We start from the raw sequence: 25,992 nt of genomic DNA on the forward strand, positions 1-25,992 counted from the left end.
GTGATCATAGAGTATGTGGCCATTTTTCAAAGGGAGCACCTCATAAGCTGGGAAATAGTTTGCAGTCTTCAGTGTCTCAGATTTGAAGCCTGCAAATGTTGGGTTATTGCGCTATCAAAATGAGAAAATAACAAAAGATATGGTGGGTCATCTTTTGTGTGAATCTCCAGGCCTGACATCAAAGTGTCCTGTGGAATGTGGCCAGCAGGGTTCCAATCACAGTGGAACCAGAATTATATTTACCAAAGATCTAGTTGGAATGAGATTTCTTCTAGCTACCTTAGAATCCAGTCAGTTTGGTTAGCAAGCAGGTATTAGAATTTCCAAATTTCTAAGCTTTAGGCTTTACTGGCATTGTTAAATGTTCCCTTTATTATAACTGCTCGGAGATGTTTTACATTGTTGTAACTGAAGGAATTTGCTGAAATTCTTGTTTCAATCTACAAACCTCCATCTTTATAAATATATATATAAACAAAACCCAAACAGAAGTGCTTCCTCCCTCCATTTACTTTGTTAGGAAGTGTTACAGTAGTGTTTGTGTTGAATGCTAGTGAAATTGAAATGCAGGCGTTTGGCTCGTGGTCTGACAGTGATTGGCTTGTATTTGACATTGACCCATATGTTTGTTATTCTTATAGATGCTGCTTTCCCTTTATTCTGACAGCTTTACCAGCTGAGAAAGGTAGCCATGCTGGATTAAATATAGAAATACATGTAATACAAACGTGATTTTTTTTTTTTTTCATATAAACACTGAAGTTATGGCAAGTGTTTTCTAGACTGCTAACATTTTTTTTTTTTGGGAAGTTAATACTTTTCTGGAAAGTTTTAAAACTTGAATGTTATGCTTGGATAGAAAGAAGAAATGCAACAACTGTATGTTTTAATTTTAGGATGTCTTTGGCCAGTCTATGTTGCGTGGATTGACCAAGTTTACAATGGAGAAGTGCATTTTTGAATGTGTAGTATTTTCTTCCCTCAAAAGCTTCATAGCTGAAATGACCATATATTCTGATGTGACAGACTGTATTTCCCTCTTCATTTGAAAGGCTGTTACCATTGTGATACTAGATTGTTGAAATAATCAGATATTCAGTGATAGACTTCCAGCTGCTGTAAATAGGAATAACCTCAGGAGCTGTGCTGCTTAATGTGTTTGAGTTCCCTTATTTTTCACACTTACACCCCTGTGTTTTCAACTTTTCTGCATATGTGAATAGTAGTGAGGAATACTTCCGACAATATTTTTTTTAGCAGAAGAGATTATCTTTAAGACTTTGGTTTCAAGGGAAACAAATGCATTCTTTATCCATTCATCCTTTAGTAATTAAAAGGAGGAGGAAAAAAAAAAGGCCTGGACTAGTAAGTGAGTCTTAAAACATATCCGGAGGGTTAACAAAAAGATAAAAGCTTTAAAAAAATGTATAAAAGCATCACAGAAAGATTTTCTCAGAAGTTGATTGAAGTCTGTAGAAAACTGTTTACATGTGCAGCTGGAACTTGAGTTACTGTTCTGCACAGTTGGATGTAACAGCGGTTGTAATTTTTATTCTCAGCATTTGAGGTATTTCTGAAAAGTGTGTTTTTTAATGGTCAGGTGAGTAGGTGAGTAAGATTGTGTAGAAAATAAGGCTACATGATAGCATACATTGACTACTTAACTGCATAGAAATAATTTTCTGTGTATGTGCTCTTAGCATAAGCAGTAAACTTAAGCCAAACTGTAAAAACCCGACAAAATAAAAACAAAACAAAACAAAAAAATCAAACCAAAGCAACCCCCCTCCCCCCAAAAAAACCCACCAAACAACCCAAAACCCCACCAAAAAAACAACCACAAACACGCCCCCCCAACCCAACCAAATAAACTATGCATTTACTGAGTTCATATTCACTGTTATATGGTGGCAGGCATTGCTCTGTGTATGGACAGCTGTTGTTGCTTGACAGACGGAGTCTTAAGTGCAGATCAAGGTTGATCTAGCATATGGATTCCTCTGGCTTTGTTTGGCTTTTGTGTACAAATCATGAACAGCAGCATGAAGGAGGTGAGGGTACCTGGGGCTGGGGACTGGATATCTGGGATCGGGGACATTGCTTAGCCAGTGTTGGTCTAAACAGGTAGTTTTTCACTATTGTCTTTGTTATTACATAAAATTGTGATGGTATTTTTGTAACAGATTAATTGTTCAAGTGGGGAATTTTAAATACAGCTTTATAAGGTTATTGTTAATACTTCTTCTGCGAGTCATCCTCTGTGTTCTATCACAACAAAACATGGGCCTTGCACAATAGAAGATGTACTGCCCTTGACTACTAGAAGTGAAATGGATTGTGACCTCTATAAACATATGCTGTGTACTAAATGAACTTCATGACGTGTTCCTGAGAAGTTTGTAATGCAAAGTATAAATACCTTGTAAAGCTGCGGAGTTTTGGAAAGAATTACAGGATGAATGTGAAACTTAACATGAGCATCTTACTGACATTGCTTTCTTTGTGTGACTATGGCAGCTGTAGTTGAAAACTTGTGGTTAAACTACCATAGGTAACTGAGGAAATTGGACGTGAACAGTTTTGCAGACCTGCGTTAGGGAATTATTTTTGCAGAGGAGAAATATAGCAACCTAAGCAAAAAGTAGTACTTTATGGGGAGCACAGCATGCCATTATGGAATTAGGCAAATGGAAGTTCTGAAATAAAAACACAGTGGAAATTGTGGAAAAATTGGACTAAGGGGAAGGAATTCCGTGAAGTAGTGGTTTTCAAGGAGTGATAGTTTGTGGCCGCAGTAATTGTTCATGGCCTGTCCTCAGTTTATTTTGGTTAAAGTAGTGTGAACTTCTAGTGTATGAATTTATCAGCCCTTTTTCTTATTTTTAGTTTGTGGAAGTTGCCATCTCTTCCATGACAATTAGATAAAAGAAGTGTTTGATCAATTATAATAACAACACCTGTATACGCAGTAAACAATTTCCATTTTAGCTTCTGTACTGGGAATGGTGCTACGGGTTCCCATGTAGCACAGCAGTTTATGCCAGAACATTGCTTTAACTTGCATCTGGAGATTCTTCTGATAAGTTAGGTGAGTGAGTGAAATATAATCTGTCAAAATGTTGATCCTGGGACTAACCTTTGCGGCTTCATTTTGGGTTTCAGGTTTTGTGCCAATATCTTGGAAATATTCTTGGGGGGATGGAGGAGAGAATTCATGGGTGGGGAGGTATTTCTCTACAGGTTTGACACTCGGCACCACATGTAAGTGGGCTAAGTGAAGAGAGTGTGTTAAAGTGAGCCTGCTTTTTTTTGGGTATTGTTTCCAAGTGGAATACAAAATGCAGCAGGTTAAATGTAACTACAGCATTGATGAAAATGAATTATTCTTTAAAAGTTTTCTCGGTTTTCATGTTACTGCATGATGGGCCACCCTGGTAAGGTATTTGTGTGTGTAACTGTATATCTTCTAACTGATGATTGAATTATTTTTTTCTGTGATACTGTAAATTTTGAGCAACCTATTTGGTTTTCCTTTTGTCCTAAAGACACATAGTTTGTATAAACAATATCCAGTAGCAGAGCACGTGTTGCTCTAAACAAGCATCTCAAGTAAATTGAACTACACATGGAAGTATTTTTGCTTTGTTTCAGCATTGGCAGGAAGAGTGGATCTCTCTAGTCTCTTTTGTTCAAAGTCCAAAATGTGTTATGGATGCTTTTACAAAAAGCAGTAAAGATATTTAAAGCAAGAAAGCATTAGAAACCTTGCTGTAAAAGGAGTGCCTAGATAGACATGAAAGCTGATACAGATTTAAGGCTTAGATTTGTATTGTTTGTTTAGGAAAGAAATATACCTAAATACAGATATGTATGTATTTTTCTTTGGCTTGGAAGTTTATGCTTGCATTATTACTGTGGTGATTGTACTCTTCTTTTCTTAATAGTGAGGAAAGCGTCGTTCTGTATAAAATGAAAAGGCATCTCAGTGCTATTTACAAATTTAAACAATAGGAAAACAATTTTTTGTTTCAGAAAATACATATTGATATTTTTTTTCAATAGATCTTTTCAGTGCTGCTAGGTATTTGCAGGTAGGTGACTTATCGGGTTAACAGACTATTGGGATTCTAACACATACGGTTACTTGATGAGAGTGTCTGTATTTGTATCACAGCAGGCTTTGAGGCAAGAGATTGCAGTATTTGGAATACAGTATTCGGTAAAAAACATCCTTACTCAAGTGACACATAGTTTTCCCTTTCTGAACATGTGTTTCTGTTAAGGGCTGCACCAACGACTTACAAAATGGATTACTCTTTATCCATTTGTCTAATCGGGAAGATGAAGTGATGGGTCAATTACTAGGGATGTAGTAATGGCTGTGACTGTTTTTCTGGTTGAGGGCTACACAAATAAAGCCCATCCATGTTTTGATGAGGTATTTTGTGTTGCGCTCTAATAATCAAGAGCGTAGCTAAGGGAGAGAAGTTAAGCAGCCGTTTGGTGTTTGTGGTGAGCTGGGGAATAGAAGAGTTTTCTCTTTCAACTCCTCTTGATGTGCTTGTTTTGCCTACTAGAGCATGGAGTTATAATTATGCATGGTCCAATAGAAGAACTTCTTAAAGCCATATAAAGATGCCAGTTTTCACATTAAATATAGCCTCATTGGCCGACTATGCCATTGATTTCTTCTGACACGATTGATTCATTACCAAAAGTTGGGAAACACAAGTGAATGGAAAGTGCATGAGATGAAAGATTCTGCGTCTCAAGTGATAGAGATTCTTGATCCCTTAATCTCTTAAGATTTGTGTATGCATTAGCCAATTGCGTGCGCTATTCAAAGACACTGTGGAGATCGTTCGGTTGATTTAATGACATTTCAGGATCTCTTGGTTTCCTGAGGGTTGCTATTAATGCTTGTGTTTAAGATCTCAGAGAAATTACACCACACTTGGGACAATGGCTATGGATAATTTGCACATTAAATATTTTTTAATAGAAAAAAGTTAAGGGTATCTAAATCAAGTGAGGTCATGTAGCAGCATGGTACGTTTGTGGTGTTGCTTGCCTTTTGTGTATTCCGCAGTACTTCAGAAGTGAGTCCCTATGAAAAGCTTTTGAAATGCATCCAGCTCAGGTTTGAGGGATGTGGCTATGTAGGCCTTTGTATAAGATCAGTGAGAAGTGTTCCAGCAAAAGTTTGCTGTGACCTTAAAAGATCAGAAAAGACTATTTTGAATGGCATGCATGCAGTACAGCTTATCTGTTGCTAAAGAAACAGCTCTTAGACTAACTGATTTTTTTTGTTTTCTTAGCGGTCTGCTCTCTTATTCCCACCCCTCCTCCCATTTTATGTGTTCAATTGGAAAAGAAAAACAATTATAGGACAGGAGGATACCCTAGTGTCAGTTAGTGGCTGAGCATCTACAATGTCTTTGTTTTCAGTGTGGTATTGTTTGGTAACGCTACTTTCTCTAAGTGTATGGTGTACTTTGTGTCAAAGTTGTTAACAAAGTATGTCTGAATGCATCTTGCAAGAACAACTGTATGGTGTTGTGGATGTGCATGAAAAGTGCAGAAAAATAATTGGTGTGGGAAATAATGTAGTTGGGTGTCTGAACTGCAGAGCAGTTGCTTTTACAAAATTGGGACCTGCAGACTACAATTAGCTGTCATTAATTTTGTTGAATAGAAATATGTTCCATTTATTGTACAATGAGGAGCCAGACTTGAATGAGTTTAAATAGATTAAATCTAAATTATACTGACAGTCCATTAAACAGCAGCAAAACCCGTTAAAGAAAATGGATTCACTATGATACTAGTTTATAATAAAATCATTTGTGAAATAAAAACTATAGTCCAGGCATTTGGAGTACTCCTGTGAGTTTCAAATGAACACGGTAAATTGGTTGAACCATTTATTGCAGAACAGGGCTCTAGCACGTTGTTTTCTGACAAGGAGCCAGCAGTGTTGCTTGAAATCCGCTCAGCAGGAAGTGACACTAAAAGATCAGACTAGCAAATTGTTTGTCGTCAGCCATATGGGGGGAAGAAAGGCAACTGTATAGCTCCCTACCTGTCAGTGGTAATATTTTTCCAGTTAAAACCATGTGTTTGTTATTTCTGGTGCTTTCTGCCCTGTGTCTTTACATTTGTTACTAAACCATCATGCCAAGTGTATGGCTGTAGTTGGAGGTCTGTTTCCATTATTGACCTTTGTTTTCAAGACTTTAGTAATTCTCCTGTATTTGGAATACAGGAAAATTCCAGTGTCGACATTGAGAATTCATTGAACGTTGCAAATATTTTTCTGATCCTTTGAAAGGCACTACTTGGTTATTACTGGTATGTAACTGCTTAATGTGTCATGCTCCAAATTGTTTTTAACTATTCTGGGTGGTGATGCTGATGGTGAAAGACTGTGGCGTTTAACTTTTCAGTTAAATGAGACATTGAAATGAAGAGCCGTGCTGCTTGGAGTTCCTGCTAGTTTTGGCTTGGGCAGAGGTATTTCTGGAGAACTGTGCAGAATTGCCTTATGTTTCTTCACTGGTTGGCAGAGGGCACTAGGACGCTAAACTTTTTAATTTTAGACACCAGAATGGAGGAATGTAAATATCCTTAAATTCTGGGATGTAAATATCCTTTAATTATTTGCCTATTCCATGACTTGTGTTCAGCATATATACACACACACACATATGTAAAAACTGTATCTCTGTCTCTCTCCTTCCCAAGTCCTTATATATATGACTCTGTAAAGTCTATAAATAAAATTCTTTATCTACCAAAGAATTGGAGTCTGTGTCAATAAACAGTTGGATTTTGTTTTCTTCCTTAAATCCAGGATGGTTGTGACGAAACAAACATATTTCACAGGGCTTGCCTGGACACAGTCTCTTCATCAGTTTCTCACATCATCATACAAATTCCTACTGTGGGGCAACTGCATCTGTAGACTATGGGAGTGTAGGGATAAGTGCTGTCTCTGTATTAGTTAGAGAGGTGGTAGATGTGAAACAGGAGTGTACATGTGTGCTGTGGGGATAAGTATACCTGAAGCATGTTTTTTAGCACACTGAATGGTTGAATATAGAGCACGTGTTACTACTGATTACGTGAGCCTGATGGTTCATCTGGTTGGTTGTGACGGTGTAAGAGTTGGTGTACGAACTATCCAACACTGGTGTCCAATGAGCTCCCTTAAGTTATAACGGAATTATTAGAAGAGTGGAGTTTTTTTACATACCTGGCATATTGTTTTTCAGAACATCCAACTCTAACATAGAATATCTGAAGGAAAGCAAAATAAGGGAAAGAATGTGTAATCCAGCAAGATACTGGGGTGTCAAAACTGGAAAGTTAGTGTGTATTGGAACTGTAGTTGCTTACAGCTACGCTGTGAAGGTTGAGCTTGTGACTGTTGAAATACGATGGCGGGGGCTTGCAGGCAATTCTTTGGCAATGGCTTTCAAGGACTATCTTTCCAATGGAAGTGTGGTGCTGTGCAGAGAGCCTAAAGCTTTGTTTCTTGGATAATGCAGGTGTTGACTCATTAGGCAAAACAGAAAGGATTCTAATTGCAAAGATGATCCGTACATAAACTACGGCGTTTAAGGTGATAAAAGTTTGTGTGCTCAGGAAAGTGAGGTGGTTGCGGTTTTTTTCCTGAAAGATCTTTTCAGTCCGTGTATTCAAGCTCTAATTTTAAAAACAGCTCTTAGTGTGGGAATATTAATGTAACCCTTCAGAACTAGGGCACATCTGGTGAATATCACAAGCCCAAAGGCATAATGACTCTGTACCATGTGTCTGAGAAATACTTCATCTCCAGCGGGACACTTCACACGAAATGGGAAAGTAAGCAAATGCACTCGTGGTTGGAGACAGGCAATGAATTCCACTTAGCTGTGCAGGGGACTTTTATTTCTTTATTCTGTTTTGCCACTGTAGTGGCAAAGGTTATGGAAAGCCCTTTATTTTCTTTTTTCCTTCCCTGCTCCCCAGTTGGAGAGTTTGCTGGTTTGTCACCAGTAAACTCTGTGGTTTAACAGATGAGGTGGTTAACTTGTCGGAGGTAGCCCTTTGGAAGCTGACACGTGCATGTTACCTTGCTGTGGGGAAAGGCCACTAGTGCACCCATTTCTTGTGTGGTTACTTGCTTCGTGCTTGCTGTTACTGTTCAGTAAAAAAAATTAACTTACACTTTGGTAACTGTGTAAGGATGTCCAGAGCAACATTTTTTGCTTGCTATATTTCACCCTGTAGCTTATTTTACAGTAATTTCTTTGTGGTTTTGCTGATTTTTCGCTGAGTCAATGTAGATAGGCATCTCCTTTAGTTTTCTTTACTGGTATGATTTTGTCTATAAAGGGGGTCATGAACCTTGCCTAACAAAACACATCCTTAAATTCAATTTTCAGATTGACAGAGCAGCCAACACAGAATGTAGCTGTTGACGCAACTGTAATAAGGACTAGAAAGGGAAAACGTGGTCTGGGAAGGGAAGGAGACTTGAAGGGTTTGGAGGTGGACAGAATTACAGGCAAAGAAAAAGGCTTGACCACTGCCTTGCAAGTTGAAGGGAATGGGGAGAAGGGAAGCGAAAGAACAGGGGTGCTGCAGTATGCAGGGGAGGAACTGTGTATGTTTAAGCTGAGGCCTCCTGTGAGACTGGCCTTCAGTCAGCTGGGGACTGGGGGAGGATTGCTATAGAGCGCTGGAGGGCCAGGCACTAGGTGTGGATCCAGTGTACTGGTGTTGGTGAGTATTGGTTGGCCTGAACTGTGGGTTTTTTTGTAGGGTTGTTTTGTTACATTCTCAGGGTTTCTGTGCCAACATGTATTGCCCTCAAGTTGCCAGATGTCAGAAGCAGCAACCAAGTCCGCTGTCTGACATAGTACACTTGGAGAGGGCAGACCAGTGACTGACTTAACTTGGGTGAGTAGGCATAAAGTGAAATGGCTTAATTACAATTCTGGGCCACTCATAATCCCATGATTGTACTAAGATGAGTAGCATTTTGAGTATGGGTTAGTATGTATTTGAAAACCAGGGGGCTAGGCATTGTATATCCCTGCAGAGCAGATTCAATGGACGTGGCGCTGGGCCATTCAACTGATGACACGTTTAATTTAGGAAATTTATAGTCAGTTTGATTTTTGTTGGGCTTCTTGAGTGGAAAGGATTGAATGTTAAGGTTAGTAGGAATGAATATTAATATTGCAGGAGCAAATAGATGTCCAAAATGTACCTGTACTGTGAGTTCCTTTCTAGAATAATAGATGTTGAAATAACTGACTAGAATTTAAGTGTCTGAAGGGAGAGTGCATGTGGGTTCATTGTATTTTAGGCTGACAGCCTCAGGCTTCAGACTTCCATTTAGTGTGAAGAGAGTACATGTCACTCAATTTATATGAACCTGCTGATCAGGAAAAAAATTCAGAAGCAAGTGAGCTTGTCTGCATGAAGATCATCATTATTTTGTGATTTTGAAGTATTTTAGCTGTTTGAATAACAGAGCATCTTTTGGATGGGAAGTTGCCCATGGACCAGCAGTGTGCCCTTGCAGCCAGCAGGACCCTGGGGTGCAAGAGGAGGAGGTGGCCAGCAGGTCGAGGGAGGTGATCCTCCCCCCTCTGCTCTGCCCTGGTGAGGCTGTGTCTGGAGTGCTGGGCTCCGCACTTCGAGAGAGGCAGGGACCTACTGGAGAGGGGCCAGCAGAGGCGACAAAGACAGGGGACTGGACTGTCTCCGTTACGAGGAAAGGCTGACAGGGCTGGGCCTGGTCAGTCTGGAGAAGACGGAGATGGGATCTTACCAATGTCTGTAAATATCTTAAGGGTGAGTGTCAGGAGGATGGGGCCAGACTCTTTTTTTGATAATTCCCAGTGACAGAACAAGGGGCACCGGGCACAAACTGCAACACAGGAGGTTCCATCTGAATATGAGGAAGAACTTCTTTACCTAGAGGGTGAACGGAGCACTGGGACAGGCTGCTGCGAGAGACTGTGGGGTCTCCTTCTCTGGAGTCAATCAAAATACACCTGGATGTGAGTCCGTGCAGCTTGCTCAAGGAGACTCTGCTTCAGCAGGGGCTTGGATGAGATGATCTCCAAAGGTCCTTTCCAACACTGACTGTTCTGCCATCTTTTTTAGTTGTCACAAAGCGACAACAGATGCTCAGGCTGCTTTGTGTTCAAGCAACAGTTATGAGAATTGACTGAAGTTGTATGGGTCTGTGTAGCCATATAGAGCTAAAAATATTCCAGAAGTACATGATCAGTGGGGAAAGAAGGTGCAGCAGGTCATTCCAGTGCACTAAGGGTAAGGAGAGGCTATTCTGTGTTTTTCATTGGTGTCAATCTTAGCTATACAGGTTGGGTGCATTAGAAAGAAGATCAGCTGTTTGTCCTAGCTTGGGTCCACATCAAAGTTGTTCTTGAAAATAATATATTTGTGTGTTGTATTTCTGGTAAATGAAAGTAATTGCTCTGTACAGTGAGTTTTGAGTGGCTAATGTGGATGCATGCGTAAATGTTCTCCTTTTGGCATTTTTCCAGTTTCTAGTGTTAGTGACATTGCTTTGCACCTGGATTAACTTGTTTTCTTATCTGTACGGCCTCTATTGCTTTGGAGGCATGTTAACTGGATGTCATCTCTGTTTTAAATCTTGCAGGCAGCCAGCAGTGCCTTACTTAAATGCAGTATACCAGTGAGTCAACATATCCATAGCAGATGCCAGGTTATCTTAGTCTTGTGCCAGCCATTTCAGAGGGATGCTTAGCTGTTTATTGTGTTGTCTGGTAACTCTGAATCAAATGAGGCTTGCAAAACTGAGATATTAAGAAAAAAAATCTTGGAAGTTGTGGTGTTTTCTGTATCTGAAATCTTGCAGCTTTTTTCGTGCATGCCCCAGTGAATCCTGAGATGCTTCCTGTGGAGCAGTGATAGAACACCATGTAAATGCATGATTCACTTGGGATACTGAGCAGTCGGTTGTGGTGAGAATAGGGGTGTCTAAATAGAGTGATTAGCCAAGGAAGTCTGGGATAACAAAATGGTGCAGGAATACTTTGATGTGGTTAAATTGCTGTAGCTTCTGAATAAACCAGATTGAGACATACTGTATCAGTGCACGGAGACAAAGAGGATGCGTTTGGTGTGTTGAGAAGGTCACCTCCCAAGAGAGACAGGCTTAATAGCTTCTGTGGGATTTTCAGGATTTTGGATAAGTGCTATATGAGTGTGAGTTACAAGTCAAATTACTGTTGTTCTGGTGTTGATGGTTGATTACATACATGATATTTCAAGCTTTTGAAATGTATGTGTGAGCTGTTGCAACAGCTGCTACTGTCCTAGCTAGGAGATACACAATTTGAAACTGGTTGTTTGGAAAAGGCAAGTTGTGGTTGAAAACAATGGACATAATTCTTCTTGATTCTGCAGAGATACTGGAGGTTGTTATATAAAACTGTTTATTGTTAATTTTCCTACTAAAGAAGAAAAAAACCAGTCAAGTTCATAGTGCATTTTACATCTGTGAAACTTCTATGCCTCTTGAGGCTCCTGGTGCAAGACATTTGGTCTGTCACATAATGAAAATACGCAGCAGAAAATTTCAAACTGATGCTGCTTATATAGATACCTGTGTAGCCATGTCTGTTTAGCAGTTTCCTGTGATACCATCATCCTTAAGATAAATCATAAATTTAGTAAATACTTGGTTAGTGCTAGCATTTTTGAAAGGTTGTACTTCTGACCATCTCTCTTCCTCTGCTCTAATGCTAGAGTGGTATTAAGGATTCATAATAAATCCAATATATGAGCTAACTCTTTCTACTGTTCCCTTTTGCTATGAAATTCAGGATTAGTTTCTCTGAAACTTTATTTAATGCTCATAGCACAACAATGTCTCCAAACACCTGCCTTTCTAGTGTTGATGGTTTCACTCTTAGTTGGTTCCGTTATCCAGTTTGTCTTTATTATCACTCAGTTTAGTTGGGGTTAAGTTTACATCAGGTCAACACCTGGTAAAGAGATGCTAGCTGTACTGAAGTAGAATTCTTTTGTTCGCATTTTTGTGGAAGAGCTGTGCAGAAGTTCTCAAAATGGGTCAGGACTTCTATGAAACTGTAACTGATAGCAGTTGTAGGGATGAAGGTCAGTAGTGGTGCTTCTCATGTAAAAAAGGCTTTTAAAACTTGTGGCCTGAGAAGTCATTAATTATTTTCAGTGCCTTTTTTTTGGATGCTGTTGTAATGAATGATCAAAACGTACTACAGTAACAGAAAATCTCAAAGATTTCATTTAAATTTGTGTAAGTTAAACAACATTAACTTCCAGTTAATAGGGGAGGAAAAAAACCACCCAACTGCTTGATTTGGAACTTGCATGCTAAATTCTGGTTCAGAACACTCAAACTGTGAGTTGTTATATTTGTGTGTCTTCTAGTGGGGATGTGGATGCAGCTCTGCTATAGTTACGTTCCTTTTTTACACTTGGAGAACTTCACTGATGCTGATAAAATTATGATTTCAGATTAATCCAGATTCTTATCCTGTGTCTTTGGCGTTTACTATAAAGTAAGCAATAGTTTGTCAGTTTGTAAGTGATCTGTTTTGTCAAGCGCATTTGACTTTTATCAAATGCTGTTGCAAAGTGGTTAACAGTGCAATCTGCAATGGATGGAGAGTGGTGTGGTAAAGGAGCCTGTTTTACAAATAGTGTTGCAGGTAGAAATTTGACACTTGGATTTACATGCTTTGCCTCAGATGGTTACTATGGTTATGTGATAAACCAGCAGGAAGTGACTCCTTGGTTACAAAGGACAAGTATTAGAGAGGGCGCGGTTGCTGTGAGTCTTCCAGGCCACCCTTTGGGCACTGTCGCTTTGCCATCAGTTCATACATTTCTGCATGTGGTTGTGAGATCCTCCTGAGCAGGTCATCCCTTCTGTGAACTTGAGCTCCATGAGTTTACTTTTTGAACCTAGTCACAACTAGGTAGTATTTGTGCTGAATGGGTTTTATTCTGAAGAGGATGGTGTGAGTAACCTAACCCTAGCCCAGTACTGTTTTAAAAGCCTCTGATACTTGAGTTCTTGCAGCAAGGTTTTGGTGACAGTCGCACTGATTGCGTTCAGCTGTTTGCTAGCCTTTGTGTTCTCTAGGGATGTAGACCGCTGTGAGCTGTGCTTGTCACTTGATGAGCTTCTGCAGAAGTCAAGCTGACCTGCCTGACTTTGACACTTACGTGCTCTTACCTCAGCCTGATCTGTAACCACCTAAAGACCAGCATCTTTTCCAGCCTAGATTGAAATCATGGGTCAGTATAACTGAGAAATACATTTGGCTTTGAAATCCATCCATTGAATGTGGAATTTTAGCGATACTGATCAGCAGGCTTGATTTGAGACTAGTACGTAGAAATTATTTCATAGCCTATTGAGGAAAAGTAGTACTGCTCTGCTGTCGTGGTTTTGCAGTTAAAAAGTGTCAATTTGATGGGTAGTGCCTGTAATGAGGATGCTGGAGGTGAAGAGTTTTGCATCTGAAATGCAGTGTACTAGCTTTCAGGTATAATTCCTCTGGGACTAGTTTTTTAGAAAACTTAGGTACATTGCCTTCATGTACTACTGACATGGGACAAAATAAAGGCCTACTTGCAAATTTGCAGAGATGATCTGATAACAGAATTTAGGCAGATAAGGAAAGATACAGAAAAGGAAGATAGAGGAAAAAATAATTTCACTATTTAATTTTAAATGACTGGTAAAAAAGCTAGTACTATTTCTAAGTTTTTTCCCCTCTATCTGTCTACTGAGATGGAGAGGAACATCGTCTGGTATAGCAAAACACAGATTCTGTGGCTGTGACGTTTCTGTGTAGGAAGGGTTTTGGACTGTAAATCAAAAATTCATTTTCTTGCTTTATCCAAAAAAACCCCACAACTAATATCCCCCTGCCAAAAAAAAAAAAAACAAACCCAACAAAAACAAAAAAAAACACCCCAAAACAAAAAAGAAACCAACCTAAAAACCCCAAACCACAAAACCAAAACTCCAAACACCCCCCTTCCCCAAAAACAAAACCAAAATCAACCCCCCCCCCAAATAAACCAGAAATCACCCAAAAAAACAAACGCAAACCCCACAACTCTCTGAAATATCAGCTTGTTGCTTGTCTACTTCAGGCTACAATTTCTTGCCTGTAAAATGAAGCTAATGGTGTTCTATTGGAATACCAGTATAATCTAGTGTTGCTGGGTATGACTGTGCTTGTAGCCAAAAGCAGCAAGTGCAGATGTGCATGGTTGCAACAAGCAGTGCAGAATTTGGGGAATGGTGCTAAGTGCATTTAAAGCTTGGTTTGCCAGCAAAGTTGCTTTGATCCTGGCAAAACATCAGTTATCTAAAATGAATGAAGACGGGTACTGTACACCTCTGTCTCATTAGGGCAGGATATTGTACTGCTACAACGTTTAAAATCAGATGCACAACCATGTAATTCTGGCATATATTATTGAAGTGCTATTGATTTGAAATGCCTGGCCTTTCTCCGGCTTGGTCGACATAGCTGCTAAGACTTTTCCTGCGCTTTTGATAGTCCTAAGGTACTCGTGCTATATTTTTCTTTTAAATTAACATTTGAGTTAGCTCTCAGTGGCGAGTGAATTCCTAAATACAGGTTGGGTTTCAAATGATTATTGAAGGGTTACTTTTTTTTTCTTTCAGGAGGAAGATGTTTTATTGCTATGAACAATGCCAGTGCATCCTTAGGAATGCTCTCTGTGGAGCAGACGAACTAAAAAAATGTTTGTCTTGACCAACTTTTAGATTTTACAAGACTCGAAGCAGGGTATTAGTTGTGTTTTGAAACATGTCTTATAAAGCTCTTAAAACTTTGGATTTTTTTCTGTAGAAATATAGAAAGGGTCATGGAAAATCATTCCCGGAATAGCTGGTATTCTTTGTATCCTCTGTTTTCAATAGTAGTGTTACCTATTTGAATATGAAAGGAGACTGCAGTGACTATCTTTACATATTTGTTCAACTTTGGGAGTAGCATCTTTGCCTTCTAGCAAGCTGTGTCAATTTTTTGATTTCCAAGGTCATTATCATTAATCAGGCGCTTCTTTTCCATCCCTGTAATTTTATTCTGAGGCACAGCTTTTGTTGTGGTAATTGCCAAGACTGTTTTAAATACATCAGCCCTTATTTTACAGCAACCTTGTAGAGTCCAGTTGTCAAAAGCAAACAAAAATGATTACTCAGTTTCTGTCATGTCAAATGTAATTTGAGAAAGCTCAGTCCTTCCCTGAGGTAAATCTAATTTAGTTTCTATTGGTTGCCTTGGTTTTCTTCACAATTAGAAGAGAAAATTTGTTAGTGCTGGGTTATTAACAGTAGCAAGCTAACCACAAATGATCTGATTGGTTTCCTGTCTTATTTTGATCTGGTTCATAGGTTGTGACCTGGTCATTTTTATTAACTAAATTCAGAATGATCTTTATATAGACTTCCTTTTGTTTTCCAGCAAAATGTCTATTCAAATTAAAGTCAACTTTTATGCAGTTAATTCCCTTATTTGTTACTGTAAAGCATCTAGTTTCTATTTTTAGATCACACTTGGAATAAATTACACGTTATGTAAATGAAATGGTGTTTCTTTCTAAGCTTAAGCTGTTTTTTAATTTATCTCGTGTTTATGTTCTTTCTTGGAGGTACAGAAGTTAATTTCCATTGTTTTAAAATCTTGTTTTTTTAAAGATTGCGTATATATTGAAAGTCGCCGGCCGAATACCCCATATTTCATCTGCAGCATTCAAGACTTCAAACTGGTAAGGAAAAATTTCACATCTGTTCCTTTCCCCTGCCCCATACTCCAGTGTGATGGCAATATTTATTGGTCTGTATCTCTTCCTGTAGCTCCTCACTCCTTCTGAGTAAATACTTACTTTCTGAAATAGTAGCTGTTTTGCTATTACGACAGCAATGTGTCTTTGTTACAGACTTAGTTTACTGGGCTGTAGAGTTCAAATTGTGGTCTACATAATTTTAAGGTTTTGCAGCCCACAGAAATACTAACTTTGAGTTGAGTGTTTTTGGGAAATTGTGGCTCAGGAAGTTAAGTTTTTCCTGGGAAGTTAAATTTGGCGGTGCCTTTACCTGTAACTTTATATGGCGTAGCTGTGTAAATGGAGGTGTGTGGGCTGACTTGTGGTGGCCTGTTTACTTCAGCTGATCTGTGGACTGACAGCTGAGGATGCAAACAGACTAGACCAATATGTTGTTTATTTTGGAAAAATATAAAATAACATTTAAGAATGCTTTGGCACTTTGTTCTTCAGAAATGAAAAGTCAGGGACCTGTGTAGTAACAAATTAGTTGGAGTTGTGGTTTGCCCCTTTTGATCTGAATTTGTACGCTTAAAAGGTTAAACAAGTTCCTTCGCAGAATGCTGGAGCTGCACAGGAAACCACTTGCTGCTTATGCGGTGCAGAGCAGGAGGCTGCTGCCCGTTCAACACAGAGGGCACCTGTGCTTGTTTTAGACTTGGCAGTGCTTTGGGTAGTGTAAGCAGGATACTCGGAAAAGGTAACTGTTACTGCTGATCATCTTGCTGTTGTTGGTTTGTGGAAGTTCTGAATATGTAATAAACTGTCCTTATTATTCCCTATACATAGTCTACAGGTGTAGATCGCCTACTACCTGTTGCTACCAGAATGTATTTTCCTTTTCTAAGCTTTCTTACTCAAGTCTTCCATTTTACTCCTTAAAAGTTTATTTTGTAAGACCACAGTGAAGCAAAATGTGTACGCTTTTTTCAGTATTGATGTCCATGGTAGTGCTTGGCATTTGTGGACATGTGCTCCCCCTCTGCTTTTTTGTTGTTTGAAGTTGTTGTATTTGAGTTAACAGGTTGTAGCAATGGGTTAAGCCACCATTGTACTACTATTGCACATTAGCAGGTGCTTTTGTGTCTGACTGGAATTACAATGTGATAGTTGCCATTCTGGGCAATGAATTCCTGCTGAGTTGCATTAATTGCTTAGAAAATTAACGACAAAAACTGAAGCTTCTGTTGTCAGCATTAGTCTTGTACAACACATTAAAGCTGTTTCCAAAACTGTGGGAAGCGTATTGCAGTATGTTTTAGTACCTTTAGATTTTTTTTTTTCCCCTCTTTTCTCATGTGTTCTGCATGTGAAGGATATGACATCAGGGCTGCTGGCAGTTTTGCGTATTTTTTCACACAGAAATAGTATCACTATTTTATGTTTATTTTGCCTGCTCTGAGTTTTTTAGTTTATCTATTAGATTCCACCCCCTCACCCCCCCTTACTAATCTGCGTACAAGCAACTTGTAAAAATGAGAACAGCAAAAAAACCCTTGATGCTGATCATACTAGCAAAAATGAATCTTCGATGGGTTTATCACTGATTTTACTGTTGAGGGAATGATATATAGTGGAAAGGACATTTGATTTCTCTTCTAGTGTGAGGTACCAACAGGAAAACAGTCTTGTTTTGCTTTCAACTAAATAATCAAGTGAAGCAGGGAAGTTAAAGTCAACAGCTTTTAAATGTTGCCTGCTAATTAAGTACACTATCGTGTTGATTGTCATAAATTTAAAGTTTTTGGCTGAGTGTATGGGTCTTACCCTATACTTTGTGGTGTTGTAGGTGCAGGTCAAGCATAGGAGTTATGGTGGTGTTTCACCGATTAAAACCAAAGAAAGTGAACTTGCATTTAAAAAAGAAAAAAAAAAAAAAAGAAAAAAGTGTTAAAAATCACAAAGCAAATGCTGTCTGTTACACAGGCACACGCACTATTGTGCAAAGTAAAAGGTACTGAGGGTCATTCTGGGGATGAGGCTAGAGTACCATTCAGTTCATTCTTGAAGTAAACGGAGATTTAACTTGGTTTTTCCAGTAAGATCTTAGATCATAATTGCATATGATTTTGTTTACTGCAGAACTAGAAACTGGTTCTATGAAGTCTGGCAGTTTCTTCTAGTTTAGTGTTCAAATTTCCTTCATTTGACAGGCAGATGGCAGGAGGCAAAGAAGGTAGGAGCAAATACTGAAGTATGGAGTAGTGTATTTCCTGTAAATGCGCTTAGTTCCTTTCATGCTACTCAAGTTGTATTAGAAACAGCATCTTTGTGGTTAGAACTATTTTTTTTGTCTGCCTCACTTTCACAAATACCATGTGGAAAATGGAGTGAGATTGTTTATAACTTACTACTGGTAGTATGACTTCTAGTCATGCTACTCCAGAAGCAGATGTCGCAAATAGTTTCAGAGCAGCTTTGCATTCTAGCATCTAGATCTTGTGACTCGGACAAACCTGTAACTGTTCCATGCATGCTCTCTGCAGTTCCAGCAATTATGGCAGGTTAAATAGTGTACTTCGCATTTGTAGCTCATGCTTCTATCACATGTTTCTCTTGACATTAAGATGAACCAGTTTGACTTAAAATTATACTAGAAGGGCTCTTTTGCTTTCCTGAAGAACAATTGTACTTCACCAGTGGCCATAAAATCCTTGTGATGAAGCTTTACTTACTAATTTCTTTGTAATCTGTCTCTGTTGCCATCCTCTGTTACGTTGCTGTGTGTTGCTTTGCATGAAGCAGAGCTGTTATGCTGCAGAGGTTGGTCATTCCCTTTGTGAATTTTATTACTAGTTGTATTATGATAAGCTGAGGATAAGAGGAGAGCAGCAGATTTGGTTCCCAAGCATTGAGGGAAACCGGAGGAGCATAGCTAGCTTTCTAGGTCTGTCTCTGGTGTCAAAAAATCAAATGGTGTGTTAAGGCTGGCAGTGTGGGGAAAAAGTGATTTGCTCGGTCCAGCTTAACTATGTCAGAAACTGTTAGGGTAACATTTATCCTCTTTTGTGTTTACCGTTTCTGTGGTACTGGGTTCCTTCAGGCTTTCTGGGATTCATGTAAACAACTTTGTGGAATTGAGAAGCAAAATACCATTAACTGTGATGTGTTGTGTCTTAGGGAAACTGTCAACAAGAAGTGGTGCTCTAATTGTCCTTTCTGGTCTGCTGTTGTTTCATTACTTCTGTAACACAGGTTTCACTCCAAGATTAAGACCATTTTTCAAAATTGCTTCCAGTAACGTGTTGATAGTATCATGTGTTCTTGAGGAGAGCGCTAAACAACACCAGCACCAAATGATACGATATGGTATGATAGGAGTACTGCTCTGCTTATGTGAACTTCGTAGCATGCTTATAAGAAACGAGTGACTGTTCCTGCAGCTGGGAAACCACTTTGAAAAAGTATTGATGTGCAAGCTGTACGAGCCTCCTAAAACTCTCCTAGGGAATAAAGATAATGACAGAAGAGTCTTCTGTTGCTTGGTTGCTTGTCCTTTTCTACTCTGTAGTGCTGGCCATGACTTCAGAAAACTGTTTAGCATCTACTTGGTATAATGCACTTAAGACCTTGACAAGGAAAATACACACTCATTCCTGGTCAAACTTCATAGTTTTTATTATGCCTAGTTCTCTGATACTTAGAGGGAACTGTGTTAATCTAATGAATCTACCTGGCCTGTAGTTGTGGTAGGTTTTCTTGGTGGTGTAGGATGTGTGTGTGTATGTTTTTTGATGTTTGGTAGGGTTTGGAGATGATGAAACTGTCAGTCCTTAATATGAATGCTTATTGACATTCCTTTCTCCCATAACTGTCTGTGGATACAAGTGGTAACTCCCGCTCCTTGGGGAGCTAGCACGCTTCACTTTTCCCCCACTAATGATATGTATAGAATAGTCTTTGTGAGAAAGCCTTCTTTAAAAGCTCTTTATGGCTTAAAAGCACGAAGACTACAGTGGGATTGCTTGGAGCTTGTGAGTGTATGAACTTCTAATGTTGCAGTGGCCTAAGGTCTGCCTTGTTGTCATTTTGTGTTTAAGCTCATGGTGTTACAGCTTTGGTCCTAACATCCTACTACTCAGGTTCTATTCTGCTCCAAGTTCAGATTTGTCTTGCGCTTTTGGAGGCTTAGTTCAGGTTTGGGAAATCTCTAGTTTTACGGCAAATGTTCACGTTGAATCATTTCGGGATCGCTTGCAGACATGCTGAGCATTCCCATCTTCCATTGAATTCAGTTGACAGGGAGAGTACTCAAAAGCCAGAGGAACAAATCCAGGAGTTTCCAAGTGTATTACCTGGTCTGATAATCTTGCGACTAATTTGCTTGTAAATTTGAGTTTGCACAAACAGAAAGAGGATTTTTTATTTATTTAATTAATTGATGGTGACATGGTAAATATGAATGGGAGATAGTTCGGTAGCTTGTGGCAGCTTAAGTTCCCTGGTGTTTTCCTGCAATATTGTGTTCTGGTTTTAGAATTACTGCGTGGTTGAGACTTATTTTAATGGTGAATTTTTAAGAAACTAGTCAAATTCACTTTGTTGTTGTTCAGAATAATGTGTGAACTTTCTGCTTGTGTCATTTTCAGTGGAAGATGCCACAGCAAGTACAAATACTTCCTTTTACTTTGCCTTGCCACAAAATGACAATTGATGTGAAAAACACCTTCTACATAGATACAACGCCTTTCTGGAGTAGTAGTATTTTTAGAATCCAAGGGAATTCAGTGCTTGTTTAGGACCTAAGCAAAGGGCTAGAAATCAGGAGTGAGGTGGCAGTGAGTGTTTTTAAGGCACAGTGTGTTGGATCTCTTCTGTTATTTTTGTCTGTCTGAACTTTGCTCAAAAAGAAGACGGATGGTATGCAGAAGCTGGGAGTAAGTGAAAACTCACATTTCAGCTGCTGGCTGCATGCTGAGATCTGAGTGGGTTCAAAAACCAGCTGTCTGTTGTAAGCCTTTTAGGTTCAAAAGTTGATAAGATTTCAGGATGGATGAGGGAAGGAGTAGTAGCGAAAACACACAGCTGTCTGTCTGCTTTTCAGCAAATTAAAGTGTAGTGTTGGTCCAATTTGTCTGTTGAATCTGATGCGTCCTTATACCATTAAAAAAATGCTCTGTTCTTTATCGGGTCATATTTTTAAGCTTTTGCCTTCTAATCTATTTTGTCTTTGCATAATCAAGGATTTTGCTGCAATTTCTGTAGTGTCCACTAACTGGGATTTGCTAAATAGTAAATTTTAGTTATGGCATTAATTTTGACAAATTCTGTCTTCGGGTTCATTCTGTGTTACAAACTCTCTAGAATTTATACCAGTATCAGATAATTTGACAGAGAGGCACAGTGATCTTTTTACTGGCAATTTGACAAACCATCTCAACTGTGTTTGTAAGATATTCTATAGGAAGTCCATCGGTCAGCAGAATTTATCATAAAGTTTGATGGTTCTTCAAAAGGCAAAAAAAATGCTGCCAAACCCACTGTAGCCTGATCTAAACCAGATCTGGTTGGCAGAGCTTCCTCTGTACAGAGATCCATTAAATTCTACAGAGATGCACAGATCTAATACAGTGCAATAACAGACCTGCTGGATAAAAACATTTACAGGTTTCCACACGGTGTCATTATGTTAACTTTTTTACTGTACCAGATGTCTTTGCTAATAGACTTTATAAAGTTAATTTAGCTTTTTTTTTTTTTTTTTTTTTTTTTTTAAAGATAGCAGTGATTGCCCTGTAATTTTAAATTTATGCCTGGAAATACTCAGGTACACTTTCAGTATGGCTGTCATCCGCTGATGACAAGAGAACTCTCAAGTGCTAAGAATGTGTGTGCTTTAATTTACGAACATGAATTTTAACTTCTCTTTTTTTTCTTTTAACTAGAAATCTTGATTTCTGCAACAGTAGATGGTGATTTAGTTAACCCATTTTTTTGGGAAGGGGAACGGCGGGAATTAGTGGAAAAGAATTGAAAGATAGGAAGGGAAGTGTATCCTGTGAATCTTGTCTTGCTTAGAGAAGGATTTTTTCCCAGCTGCCTATAGAGTCAAATTGCTTAAATAGAAATTAAGAGCATATATATTCTCCAAAGCAGAATAGTTGTGTGGTGCTTAAAGGGAACATTAGTTTTCTTTTTAATGAGACGTAATGCTGTACTGCAACATATAATGCAGCTTTTGTTGCCATAGTGTTTCTCCCCAGTAGAAAAACCAGATGCGCTTTTGTCCAAGCTGGATCACTTAAAGGTACCCACTCTTATCCAGTGCTTCTGGTGTTCTCTCAAGGCAGCAGTTCTGTTGAGAAGTGACATACCAAAGACTTAGAAATACTAAGTAATGTTTCATTAAGTAACTAATGTAAGTTTTTAAGTAAGAAACATTAAGTAATGTTTCAGTAGCTCTCAGGCTATTTGTTAGTTAATTGTGATGTTTTGGGGTTTTTTTGTTGGGAATTTTGCAGAACTTTATGAAGAGCAAGTTCTTAGCAAATCTGTTGTTCTGTTTTTGCCCTCATACTGAAGTGTTTACTATACTTGTGAATGTTGACTGATAAAAGTACAGCTTCTTTTTTCTTCCCCGGGTGTAATATGCCATAAATCCTTTTTCCTTGTTTGCTTCACCAGTTTTGAATTATTTAACTTAATACATTTTAAAACTGCAATTGCCTTAGCCTATCAGAAGAGTATGTGATAGTTGTCTACATTAAAAAAATAAAATAAAATCCCCAAACAAGCTACTAGATTTCTGCCCGTGCCCCCTCCTCCCCTCCCTGACTGAATTATTTTGTGCTGTTTGTGACCCAGAACATTTTTTAACCTCTGTTTTAGTGCTAATTCATTTTGCTCTGGATTAATACTATCCTCTTTCAGGATTCAGGACCAGATTATCCTTAAGGACTTTGATTAGGAACAAACCGTGGTGAAGCAATGCTTAAATCTGTGTTTGCTTTATTGCTTTACATGTTTTAAGTGGTTATTAGTTCCTTCTCTTTCATTAGTGCTGCTCACATTAGCTCTCAGTTACTTCCTAGTATATACTCTCCCTCCTTCCAAGCAGGAGTGCATAAGGGCAGCTGAACAATTTTGTTCAAAAAACAAAAACAGTTGGGTTTAAGTGGTCTGTAAATCTGGGTTATGCAAAGTTATGATTAACTTCCGAGCAACTTCTCTAACCTTGTTTTGTTCCTTGGGAAGCACTTCCTTACCCATGTGTTTTAAGCCTGTGTTACCCATCTTACAATGCCAGTTACTTTAATTTTTTTTAATAAGAAACAGTAAAATATAATTGGAAGGCTGGAATATGTGATTAAAGCTTGTAAAAGGGCATAGTGATGTGGCTTTAATACTTCATTGACATAACTTGACTGCTGAATAGCTATAAGGAGGAGGAAAATGGTGTTTTGTAGGGTAGTGAAACTGGGTTCCATTAAAACTTAATTCAGGCTTCACGTACTGTTGATTTTTTTTTTTTTTTTTTTTTTGGTTCTGGAACAATCTTACAGGTTAGGGTTTAAATAACGTAGGCAAGTCAATAATGGAAGCAGTTAATGCTTAGGTGTGGTTTTTAAAAATACCCTTCCCACGTAAGTCTGTCTGATGCACTTTTCTTCTGTGAGAAAATGTTAAGGTTCTTTACATCGAGGTATCTCCTCTAAATCAGTCTGCTGCTTTTCACTTAATTCTGCAGTAGTACCACTGCATTTCTAACAATGCAGTTGTTTTGACAGCAGCATACTGCTGTCATAAATACAAATTTTTCAGTCATCACAAAGTTCTGGAAGCATACTTTTCGCTCACATTAATTTGGCAGGAGTCAAAGATCTTAAAAGCCTACAGACTTCACAAAGTATTTTCTAACTATTCTTTGGTGCTACAATTACACTGATCACAGCATACACAGCAGAATGATGAGCGAGTCATATTTTAGTTGGCAATGAAGTGAGGAGGGGTGAACTGTCTACAGTCCTAAAGTATTGAACTTGAATAATTCTGAAATAAGTAGCTGGGAATCAAATGTTGCTTCACCCCTCCAAATGCTACTTTTCCAGAATTGATACTGTGTTCACTAATTTCATGTAGTCGTTCGGAAGTAAGCCCAGCTTCAGTTACTTAGCTTGTTACTGTGGTATCTGAATTGAAGTCTGAGCTCTGCTAAGAACATATCAAACCTGACCAAAATCACTTTGATCTCCTGGTTCTGAGTTTCTTGCAGAAGAATAGTATCTGGAACTTCTTGAGGAAATAGCTCAGGATCTGGTCAGGCAGTCATGTTTCTCTTTCACACACCAGCACTTCCTTGCTGCTTCATTCCACCCAGACCCCTATTCCCCCTCCCCTTCAAGAAAACAAGTCATTTTTTTTTTCTAATTGAAGAATGCTATGCTTTGAAAACTGAAATTCTCACTGAATTTCATTTTTGGATCAGGCCATTTGGAGAAACAGATTTGGATTCTTATCAGACTGAGAATATAGCTTCATAGCTGAGGTGTTTTTTATTGAATAGTAGTATTTCATGGTTTTCTATTGTAGTTTAAACCTTGACAGATTGTTTGCATTATAATTGGTACATTATAAACAGTGACATTTCTCTTTATCTCTTTGTTAATGGTTAACAAGTCCTAAAATTAAGTCCATTCTCTTTATCTTAATTAAAATGTTGATCGTGATTACTTCCAGATGATGAAAATACATGATTAAAAATAGATGACTGACTTCTATGAGAAAATCCAATTAATATGAAGAAATTCAGTTAATATGTATGCACAGTGGTCACTGAGATGGCTTTTGAGGCTCTTTTGCACTGAACTGGAAGGAAGCTTCTTGCAGTCCTGCAGGCTGGAAAGCAGGGAGGCAGCATGAAGTGCTAGCTAATAGCTTACAACTAGTGTGAAGTATCTAGGCAGGCTGCAGGACTGATACATAGGGGGGTGTAGGTAAGATTAACTAGCTTGAATAATTTGCCATTTGTGTTCAGTGGACCTACCAGAGAGGGGCGAAGAGGCATATTAGAAATTCTCAAGGGTGTAATTTATTTGGTATGGAAACCTGTGCTGTAACAAAGGCAAGGATCACCCTGCTGCCTGTTCTTCCCAAGTGGCTTTCTGTTGAACACCTCGTGTTGGGGACAGGTGCTACGTGTCACTGGCCAGGCACTGTCCTTTTGAGAGGATGTGTTAATGGTAGTGTGAACTTGGCCGTGACACTGGGTTAGGTAACCATTTTATAACACACAGATACACACGCACCCAGTTACGTAAACTAAACCGGCTTTAGGGAGAGTTGTGTGATATGATGTGAGTGAGAAGTCCAACAGGAGTGTTCTTTTAACTCCAGCAGAACTTAGGCAAGCACTTTGTCTCTGTGCAGAGGAGCACAGACAGGGACACTGGGCCAAGCTCTCGATCTCTCCAGTGGTGCGAACTGCTTCTGCAGGGGACAGTAGTAGCAGCTGCTTTAGTGGGTTATGAGCAAAAAAAGCCTGCAGTGTTGCAGATTGTTTTACCACCCTACAAGACTGTTTACCCCAATAAAACTTTTCTCCTCACCTTAAATAACCAGCTGTTGGCTTAAATATATGATGCAACAGTAGTAATTGCATTGCAAATATGAATGTTAATTATGTAATGCATCTAAAACCATGCTTATCCGGCTTTGATTACTTGTCACAATTTAACTATCAATACTAGTAAAGAGCCATCGCTATTGGAAGGATGTTTATCTGTATGCAGCGATTGGCAGTAAAATAAGATTACTGGATATTAGTGTTTTCGGAGAAGGAAACAAAGCACAATGTGAACTTAGGTAAGTTTTAATTACTATCCCAAGTAAGAGCGTACTGATTCATAAAGGTAGCTAGTCACAGAACATTACACTTCTGAGCTTATTGAATATAAAGTTCTGATAAATTTACGGAAACCAAGTCAGTTCCAGGTTAACTGCTAAGTTGAGTGGCAAAAAAGACAAAATCCAAAATGAAAGAGAAAGAGGAACTATCATCCAAGCAATTTTTATGCTTTTTTCTCTGTGATAACAAGTAGAGGTGAAGTGAGTTCAGTAAACAAAAACGACGATGAAACTGAAGGGTGATGA

General features: G+C 38.7%; 1 protein-coding gene across 7 annotated transcripts in view; it reads left to right on the plus strand.

The window, feature by feature from the left end:
* The window catches only part of RERE (arginine-glutamic acid dipeptide repeats), a 254,406-nt gene that overhangs the window by 81,542 nt on the left and 146,872 nt on the right, over positions 1-25,992 (plus strand). For all 7 annotated transcript variants that reach the window (XM_055705121.1, XM_055705123.1, XM_055705116.1 and 4 more), the window contains exon 3: positions 15,776-15,846. In XM_055705121.1, coding sequence (XP_055561096.1) covers positions 15,776-15,846 — 71 coding nt within the window. The remainder of the gene's footprint in view (positions 1-15,775; positions 15,847-25,992) is intronic.

Source organism: Falco cherrug, chromosome 3 (assembly GCF_023634085.1).
Source record: "Falco cherrug isolate bFalChe1 chromosome 3, bFalChe1.pri, whole genome shotgun sequence".
Lineage (NCBI taxonomy): Eukaryota > Metazoa > Chordata > Aves > Falconiformes > Falconidae > Falco > Falco cherrug.